The following is a 10054-nucleotide window of genomic DNA, read 5'->3' as shown; positions in this document are numbered from 1 at the left end:
AAATAATATATTACATATATACCAAATATGTTTATTGAAAAATAGTGCACACCGAGAGAAAACATGAAACCGATGAAAATGAGAAGGAAACAACCAAATAAAACCAAAGAATAAAGAAAGTAAATAAAATGGCCAATGAAAACCGTGAAAGAAACAAAGATAACAGAAGAAAACCTATAAAATGATAGAATAGAATAAACCAGTGAAAAAAAGAGAAAAAAAAGACAACGATGTAAAAATAAAAACAAAAAAACAAGCGAAAACGCAACAAGAAACAAAGAAAAAATATCAAAATAAAGCGATATATAGATCTCGCGGAGCAGGAGCACTCTGTCAAATAGTGGAACACACGTGCGATGAAAGGCGCAAATGGGCCGACGTACTATGGCCATCTCACTTGAGCGTTTTTGTTTTCTATTGGGTTTTCCAGTCTGTGTTTTCAAAAACTATCTATTTGATTTATTTTCCATTTGTAATAATCAGTTTTATATTTGTAAAATGTTCACCATGTATTTAGAAAAAGTTCGGTTTGTATTACAACAATTATCATTGATTTTTTTCATAAACTTTTCTGAATTCCTGAATTTTGTAAATTATATTCTTTTAATCAAAAAGTGATTTGGTTAATGGTGGACCGGTCAACCATTTCCAGTGAAGCGAATACCGGTGGGTGTCGAGCAATTGCTCCCGTCCTTTCTTGGGTCGGCTCACTCTGGGGCGCACTTGGGTGCTTGTTTCCTTTACCAAAGCTACATGCACCGAAGAGGAGGTATTGTTCCTAGTGGCTAATCCTATTCGACACCCACAAGCGTTAAATGGTCGCAATGAGACCCATGTGTGAAGTGATGCAGGCCGGCCTAATTTGGGCCTTTGTCGTTCACTATGTTTGCCGCAACGTGTTTTCTGTTGTGTTTTTGTTTAGATATTTATTCTATTTTTTTCTATTTTAATTTCCTTTTCCTTTCTGTTTTCTATTTCTTTTGTCATTTTACCTTTTTTGTATTTTTAATTTTTCTAAATACATGGTGAACAGATTCTTAAACATGGTGAACATTTTCTTAATACACGTTGAACATTTTCTTAATACATGTTGAGCATTTTTATTGAACATGACGACCAATATTTCTAACAAACAGGGAATATTTTTTAATACAAGTGAACATTTATTAAATACACATTGAAACATTTTTATGTACAATCAGGTAACTTGGGTAACAGTTGTGAAAGACTACAAACGGTTTGTAGCGTCTACAGTTAGCTGAGTACCGTTTGTTAGGCAAGGTAAGTGAAAGACTACAGACGGCTTGTAGTGTGTGTTGTCGCCTTTGATTTATCCATCTCGCATGGGTTGCAAGCGTGGATTTGAAGACTACAAACCGTCTGAAGTTTACGTGTACACAAATACTTCAAAAGGACAGATGTCCTTTTGAAGGGGCCATATCTGGGAATAAATTTTCGAAGGGCCATAGATGTAGTATAAAAGATACCGAATCCAATCCAGTTCTAGGGCCTGTGTACCGCTCTATGGCCAGAAACGAAAGGCCAGGCGGTGTATAACGTAGATCCAATGGGCAGGAAGCCGGGAACATTGAGAACGGCAAATCTGTCGGCTGAAAATGCTGATGGCGTGAGGGGGTCGAAGAGTGAGGAAAAGTGTATATCTATTTCTATACCTACTAATAAATAAATAAATAAAAATAAATACTAATAAATTACGGAGCAATTCTAGCAATGCGTTGTCATATGTTTTACGGAATTGGATATTCGAAAAAGAGTGAGGCGTTTTGGCTACCAGGATCATCTGCACCTGCGCTCAATAAAAAAAATCAAAACAAATACTAAAAACATTTAAACAATTCCAATCTTTTTGGCATGGTAGATAATTTGATGCGCGATGTTCGCTCCAAATTTCAAATCATTTGAACATCTGAGTAGCTCTCGGCAAAAAGATAAATTTAGGGTGTGTTAAACAGTGTACTGTTCACATACTGTTCTGACCCAATTTGTCCTTTTTGCTGAGAGCTATTCAAATGTCCAAATGCTCTGAAATTTGGAGCGCACCTCACGCACCAAATTATCACAAAAAAGTTAGATTTTTTTGAATTTTTTATGAATTGTTTCTTGAGCGGGTGCAGATGACCCCGAGCTCGGAATTGGATATTCGAAAAAAGAAACCTTTATTTTTTTTAAGTAACCGACAATCCAACATTAAGTTATCTTTCTCTGTTGGGATTCGGCCCAACTACGACAGCCACTATGTCACGCGCGTGAGCGTCAGTTAGTATACCGCATTCAGCCTTAGTAGGCTTAGTTCGCTCTGTTTTAGCCCGTTAGGCCCTGGTTTTAAGTATTTACAGAGAATATGTGAAACATGATTATGATATAACTTTGCAACCATTACTCAGATTAAAATAATTTGTATATGTAATTTGATCAAAAAAATGTGTAGTTTTCAATCATACTATTATTTGTTCCTATTAACCCCTATTTAATTCCGTTCAAGGCATAAATTTAATTAACATAATTAATTGCTATGGTGTATTTTGGGAAATGCTAACACACAATATTTTTTAGTAATCTTTATATAGTATATGAAATATGTTACGAGGGCCTATATGGATCAGAAGGAGTATGAATGATTGATTTCAATGGGCATGTAGGAGTAATAAAGAAAACAAAGAATAAAGGGCGTGATAAGTAGGGACAAAAAAAGAACGGGAGACTCAAAAAATAAGAATGAGAGGATGACACAAAGTAATTGGTATTAACACCAAGGCTGTGGCATGCATGCAATGCAATAATAAAAAAGGAATTAGTACCGAGTGATGTGGGAGGGGCACCCATATATGCGTTGTTGCTTCGTGTGCGACCGTTATGTGCAACAAAAATAAGAGAGTCGAGTTGGGAACTAGAGTCGTTTCGGTCAGACGTAGACAATTCTTTTATTAGTCTTCAAGCTTATGCAGAGATGCACTAAAACACATTTAGTAGAATCCTTTTATTGAGATTTTTCTCACGATTTAGTGCAGATTCCAAACATTGCTTCAACTTGCAAATAATGCATAGGTGTGCAAAATTGTAAATTAGGCTCTTTAAGACCATAACCGCCGTACAAAAACCGTACCGAAAGTATTGTATGTGTAGCATGCTTGTTAACGTACTACTGATATGAGTTTCTGCTAGACCCCAGTGTGCACCTCTCTATCGTGGCCGGGTACAATTTGGATGTTGTTGGTCCGTGCTGATGAATACTTCAGTGGATGGGCATATGTGCTAGTAGTTGTAATATCTCTAAATTTACTGAACACTTGGTATTTTTGTACAAAGAAAATCATGATGCACTAAGAAACGCACTATAATATGCCGGAGAATATGAACTGACCATGGGTTCTCACAGACAAGGGAAAGCAGAGGATACGATTCCCTTGTTACCCGACAGACATTGTTCGGCGGCAAAATGTAGTGGCAAGCCCACTGATGCTGCGTGCGTGATATAGATTCAGATTTCAGACCATTCCATTCCCTCCAAGAAGTCAATCTGGCCAGACAAGCTGTCGAGGTCGTCCAAGATGGCGGACACCACCGGATGCCCGAGCGCCGCGCCGATCACCATGAAGCTCCTGGTGGACTCGAGGCCGCCGCGGCCGCGCGTGGTGTTCGCGGAGGCCGGCAAGGACGCCGTCGACTTCCTCTTCTCGCTCCTCACCCTCCCGGCCGGCACGGCGGTGAGGCTGCTGGGGAAGGAGTCCATGGCGGGCAGCGTCGGCAACCTCTACGCCAGCGTGGAGCGGCTCGAGGGCAGCTACCTCCGGCCCGGCTTCGCCAAGGACGCCCTCCTCTGCCCCGCCGCGCAGGCGAGCCCGCTCCTCCGCCTGCCGGCGCCGCCGGCCCCGGCCCCGAGGAGCTTCTTCACCTGCGGCGCCATCAACCACTTCAACTACCAAGGCTGCCGCGGGTACGTGTCCGACGCGAGGGGCGCCCGGTGCCCGTCCTGCGGGAACGAGATGGCGACCGAGTCCCAGTACGTGCCGCCGCCGGCGACGGCGTCCGCCCAGCAGCAGCAGGAGCAGAGCGCCGTGAAAGGGTTCGTGCAGGGGGCCGTGACGTACACGGTGACTGACGACCTGGCCGTGACGCCCATGTCGGCCATCTCCAGCATCGCGCGGCTCGGCGCGCTCGCCGCCGTCGGGGGCCTCGCCGCGCTCCAGGAGAAGACCGTGCAGCTCGGGTACAAGGAAGGCCTGGAGATCCTCAAGGCCTCGCTGCGGTCCAAGACTGTCCTCACGGACGTCTTCCTCTGCACCGGCGGCAAGAAGCCTCCTCCGTCGTCCAAGAACGGCAACGGCAACGGCGGCACAAGATACGAGTGTCTCGCCTGGCGTGTTTGAGTGCGTGAAGCCTTCACTGTTTGGACGTGCAGCTTCATCTTCATCTAACGGATCAAAGCCACAAAATGGAACAAAGTGATCACAGGCATACACATGTCCACCTATCATCAGGGGATTTATTATCTTAAAAGTATATACATTTTAGCAATAATGCTTGATGTATATATCCAGCTTGAATTTTCTAAAATGTTTTAGATAGTTTTTCGAATGGTATGTACTGAAATTCATGACATGGTGTGTAATAGTTTACAAATAGATGATTAACTGGAAAATTGAATATTCCTGAATGGTATGGAATAACTAATTAAGTGGAATATTTTTTCATTTGACAGGAATCTGTTTGAAACAATTGATATCTGCCCTACTAGAATGCGATTGGAGTGTTTGTGAAATGCCATCAATATTTCCAAAATTTTGAAATATGTATGGGATAATCTGAAATATTCCTTGAATAAATTCTTTGACATATTTTAATTTTATTTCAAATATGTATAATTTTTTGAAATGGGTGTTTAAAATTATGGTGAAATGATTGTTTTCAATTTCTTTTTGAAATATCACTGTTTTTGTTTTTACAAAAATGAACCACCACAAAAAAATTAAGCAAAATTTGAAACCTTGAGATATTTATATCGACTTTTGAATCTTTACACATTTCTTTGTTTTTTAAAATACTTGAAAACACTATTTTCTCCTACTATTTTTGGTATATGAATACATATTGTTTACAAAAGAGATACTAGTACTATCCAGGATACCGTAAAAGCTGTACACATGGCGGCGAGAGATTGGCCAGAGGGAGTCCGCCATATAGCGGGTGCTTTCATGGTTTTTCTGTATGTTTTAATTATCTTTTTTGTGAAATGATGAAGGAGCTTCTGATATTGTACCTCACAAAGAAAATAATTTGGTTGATTACATAGTTAAAAAAATTCATGAAATTATCAGGTTCATTTTGTGAAACCAAATTGGGAGCTTTGCTGCTCAATTAAAAAAAAAGCAGCTTGTTACAATGCACGTACCACATATTTTGTTTGAAATAATTGCAAAAATACCAAAGGTAACACAATGGAGTGGATTTCAAATTTTTTTCAGAAAAGATGTTTTCCAAAACAATTCCAAAATACTTGAAACTGCGAAAAGTGAAATAATTAAATTTTCTAAATGGTTTCAAATAGTTTTGGAATGGTATGGAATAATTGAAGATGTTGTGAAATGTGTGTGTAATATTATTAAAAATGACTAAAATGTGTATGAAACAGTTAAATCTATGCGTCTGGAGTGTCATTGAAATTATTTGAAAATACTGATGTTTTTTAATAAGAACGAAATTTTGAAATCAGTGTTTCCTGAAATGTCATAAAAGTAAGTCAAAGTTTAAAATATGTCTGGGATAATTTGAAATGTTTGTTGAATAGGATGAATATTCTTTGACGCATATTAAATTCATTTGAAATATGTACACATTTTTGGAAATATTTGTATCTAGAATGACACTGAATTTATTTATTTCAGTTTTTAAATATGACCGTTTTAAACGGAAATTGGACCTAAAAAAGCCATAAAAAATATATAGCTATTTTTGAAACCTTGAGCTATTTATATTGCCATTTTAGAATCTTCAAATTATTTTTCATTCTGTTAAAAATACTTTAAAAATATCATTTACTATTTTTATATGAATATTTTTTTTACAATAGAGACAGTACTTTCTACTCCAGTATACTTTTAAAGGCTATACACATGGCAGCCAGCGATTCGCCGGAGTTATTCGAATTTCTGAAATTTGTATCCAATAAAGAAATGAATTTAGTTATCTGAATTGAAGTCACTTTGAATAGTATCATAGGACACCTCCAATCGCTCGGTGACCACCACTTGCTTCTCACCTCGTCTCCCTTCCACTCACTCCGTCGCCTCCTCTCATCCCAAATACCACCACCCAATCCACTCCCACACCGCACGTCCGCACTCCACCCACCCACACTCACCATGGCCGCCCAGCTGACAGCCGCGCTGCCGTCCTACTCCCCGGCCACAACCAAGGCCGCCGCCGGCGGCTCGTCCCCGTCCAGCCACTTCCTGGCCTACCCCAGCCGGCCGCGCAATGTCCGCAATGGCGTGCGCGCGCAGGTGTCGACGACCGAGCCGACCGCGGAGCCGGCCCCCGCGGCGCCGGCCAAGCCGGTGAAGATCTCCAAGAAGCAGGACGAGGGGGTGGTGACCAACAAGTACCGCCCCAAGGAGCCCTACGTGGGACGGTGCCTCCTCAACACCCGGCTCACCGGCGACAACGCGCCCGGGGAGACCTGGCACATGGTGTTCAGCACCGAGGGGGAGGTGCCGTACCGGGAGGGGCAGTCCATCGGCGTGATCGCCGACGGCGAGGACAAGAACGGGAAGCCGCACAAGCTCCGGCTCTACTCCATCGCCAGCAGCGCGATTGGGGACTTCGGCGACTCCAAGACCGTGTCGCTCTGCGTCAAGCGCCTCGTCTACACCAACGACGCCGGGGAGGTCGTCAAGGGCGTCTGCTCCAACTTCCTCTGTCAGTACTATGCATCTCTTTTCGTATCCTTTCCTTGCCTGTTTCATCGATTGATCCGTTCATCAATCAATCGCTGAAGATTGGCCGGAGATTGAAATGAAACCGATTGATTATGGCACCGAGATGCATGTTTTCTGCTGATTTTTGACGCCTCTGTTCTTGTCTGCTGAGCTGCTATTTTGATGTGCAGGTGACCTGAAGCCGGGTTCAGAAGTGAAGATCACTGGGCCGGTGGGCAAGGAGATGCTCATGCCCAAGGACCCCAACGCAACCATCATCATGGTACTGCACAATCACTAATTCTTGCTCAAAATGAATGGGATGGATAGGCTCATGAACACCTTGCTGACATATTTATCAATAATCGCAGCTCGCGACGGGTACGGGTATTGCGCCGTTCCGCTCCTTCCTCTGGAAGATGTTCTTCGAGGAGCACGAGGACTACAAGGTTAGTAATTTTAGTATTTTAGATGGATCAACCACCACACAAGTACAGAACAGTAATCCAATTCCAACTATGCTTGCACTATATCTATCGCACTGAAATCAGCCAGTGTTTAATTACCAACGAGACACAAGTACAACACAACATCAGAGTTAAACTGTCGATATGCAAACATTGGTGCAGTTCAATGGCTTGGCATGGCTCTTCTTGGGGGTTCCCACAAGTGACACTCTGCTCTACAAGGAGGTACCAAATTCAACCTGCCTAGCTAGTACTGTTGGAAAGTTCAGACAGTGATCCATCTGCCTGACATACATGGAAACTGTGCATGTTTTCAGGAGTTTGAGAAGATGGTGGAGATCGGCGGGGAGAACTTCCGGCTGGACTTCGCGGTGAGCCGTGAGCAGACCAACGCGGCGGGGGAGAAGATGTACATCCAGACGCGGATGGCCGAGTACAAGGAGGAGCTCTGGGAGATGCTCAAGAAGGACAACACCTACGTCTACATGTGCGGGCTCAAGGGCATGGAGAAGGGCATCGACGACATCATGGTCGACCTCGCAGCCAAGGACGGTATGCACCAACAGTCCATTCATCTTGCTCTTGGGAACCTTGCTAATGATGAGATGATGAAATGTTGGTTCGTTGTTGTTGGCAGGGATTGACTGGATTGACTACAAGAAGCAGCTGAAGAAGGCCGAGCAGTGGAACGTCGAAGTATACTGATCATCTTCATCGTGCCATTACCATGGAAGGACTTGCATGCATATGCTAATGTTTGTCCCACCTAGTTTTCCTTTTTACTCCAGTTTGGTTGTGCAAAGCTCAAGCTTCGGCCATATATACGCCTTGTATTTAGCGACGACTGAGTGGCACGGCGAGCATCAAATGTTAAACCAATTGTTGGCTCCTCTGATGGATCGATCAATGTAGATATTGAGACACATTGGTCCCGAGCTCACTCGATCGTCTTCTCGTCTTTATACACTATTTGCAGCTGTTTTTATGCATTGTATTATTACAGTTTTTTAATGCTTGATGTTGGAAAATAATTCTTTTTAGTGGATTATTTGAAAAGAATTGATTTTTTGTGAAATAATGTTTAGGACTTGAGAAATAATTGTAAGTTAGTGAATTTGCTAAAAAGAAGTTAATTGTACCATGGAGTTGTAGATTGATTTGTGGGCCGTGAGTGGGGCTCATAGTGCAATTGCATCTAGTGAGGCCCACTACAAGCCCAGAGCCACCCATTACTCTCTCCGACAAATAAAACCGCAAGGCTACTTTTTAACCTTAAAGGCTCAAGATATGTTAAATACTATAATATCTGGCCTTCTAACAAGATGTCTAGGAGTGGTGAAGTGGTAAACGTAGGACTCACGGCCACTATTGAGAGAATCGCTTTCTCGAACTCGCGATCTAAACACCCATGACAAGTGTAGAGAACATTCAACTAAGCTATAGTAGTTGGTTTGTGATCAATACGATATCAGTACATATTTATATTTAGGTAAAGATGTACAAATTTGATTTTATATTTCTTCATAAATATATTCGGTTTCTGTGGTTAGGGTGGTGACCGGGAGTCCGGGACACCCGCCCACACACACAAGAAAAAAGTCCATTTGGTATCCAGAATCTTGATAAAACCTCACCTCATGTGATCACTCGGTCTGCTGCTGCCGAGCGTGCACACACATAGCAGCCCTATCCCTACCACCACCATCGCCTCCAATGAAGAAGGAGAAGAGTGAAACTCGGCGGTCAAAGATGAAGATGATAATGGCATTGGAGACAATGGAGATCCCGAAGGAGGTCACTATCAAGGTGTCGACGATGATGGTGAAGGGCACGGAGCCACGCAGGACGCTAATCCACACTTCAAGCACCTCAATCTCGACTTCCAGCTACAAGAGGACACTCTGAAGCTCAAGTTGGACGCCCAATTCGGCACCCTCCATACCATGGCCACCATCTCCCACCCACAACCTCATCACCACTGCCAACATGGCATCGAGATCAGGAATTCCTCTGCGAAGAAGAAGGTAACTTTGCTTTTACCAAAATGAACATGGGAGTATCTTGTTTGTGATATTTTGGGTATATCAAGGCTTTTTCTTTGAGTAGAGTCCTTTCTTCTAGTTTTTTATCACTATTGGAAGTTGAACATAGAACTTCATATACCTTAAGCTGATAGGTTACTATTATGTGTGTGATATGATGTGTGGCTTTACTAGTAGAGGCTCCCCATGTGTTAATTTGCTTGGGAATACAAATATATAAACTACTGATTCTTGCGAGGGATTAGAATATCATGTGTTGTTTCAGTGAAATCAGTTTGTTCATCTTAGACTGTCATAGTAGAAATGATGCTAACCTCACTTAATTAAGCATGTTGTAGAAGTACATTGCTCACTAGCATTACTACAGTGGTGTGATATGATCTATAGAAGCACCACATTTTGTTTCTTTGAAGGTTTACATGGCTTCAACTCTTCACATTGCTATAAGTGATTCTTCGATTCCTTTGCTTGGATATAGTGGCAAAGATATGATCAGAGCAAGAACCAGGCGAAAAATTAAGCAAGAGGGAAAAACTTTAGCATCTATATAACTATTCACAAAATGCATCATAACTACCTTAAAGAACCCCATACGAAAACATATACACAC

At 42.3% G+C, this 10054-nt stretch overlaps 2 protein-coding genes across 2 annotated transcripts; both read left to right on the top strand.

Annotated features, from left to right (window-relative positions):
• The first annotated feature begins 3550 nt into the window (after positions 1 to 3550).
• On the top strand, positions 3551 to 4712 carry LOC123131586 (uncharacterized). The gene has a single exon (XM_044551246.1). The coding sequence runs from the start codon at positions 3570 to 3572 to the stop codon at positions 4386 to 4388; it is 819 nt and encodes a 272-aa protein (XP_044407181.1). The 5' UTR covers positions 3551 to 3569; the 3' UTR covers positions 4389 to 4712.
• A 1568-nt stretch (positions 4713 to 6280) lies between these two features.
• LOC123131585 (ferredoxin--NADP reductase, leaf isozyme 2, chloroplastic) lies at positions 6281 to 8342 on the top strand. The gene is made up of 6 exons (XM_044551245.1): positions 6281 to 6936; positions 7127 to 7218; positions 7307 to 7384; positions 7565 to 7627; positions 7720 to 7954; positions 8040 to 8342. Exons 1-6 carry the CDS (start codon positions 6381 to 6383, stop codon positions 8105 to 8107), a joined length of 1092 nt encoding a protein of 363 aa, XP_044407180.1. The 5' UTR covers positions 6281 to 6380; the 3' UTR covers positions 8108 to 8342.
• The last annotated feature ends 1712 nt before the right edge of the window (positions 8343 to 10054 follow it).

This window comes from Triticum aestivum, chromosome 6A, assembly GCF_018294505.1.
Source record: "Triticum aestivum cultivar Chinese Spring chromosome 6A, IWGSC CS RefSeq v2.1, whole genome shotgun sequence".
NCBI classification, from domain to species: domain Eukaryota; kingdom Viridiplantae; phylum Streptophyta; class Magnoliopsida; order Poales; family Poaceae; genus Triticum; species Triticum aestivum.
Note: the sequence above shows the minus strand (reverse complement) of the source record. Positions and strands in the feature narration are given on the sequence as shown.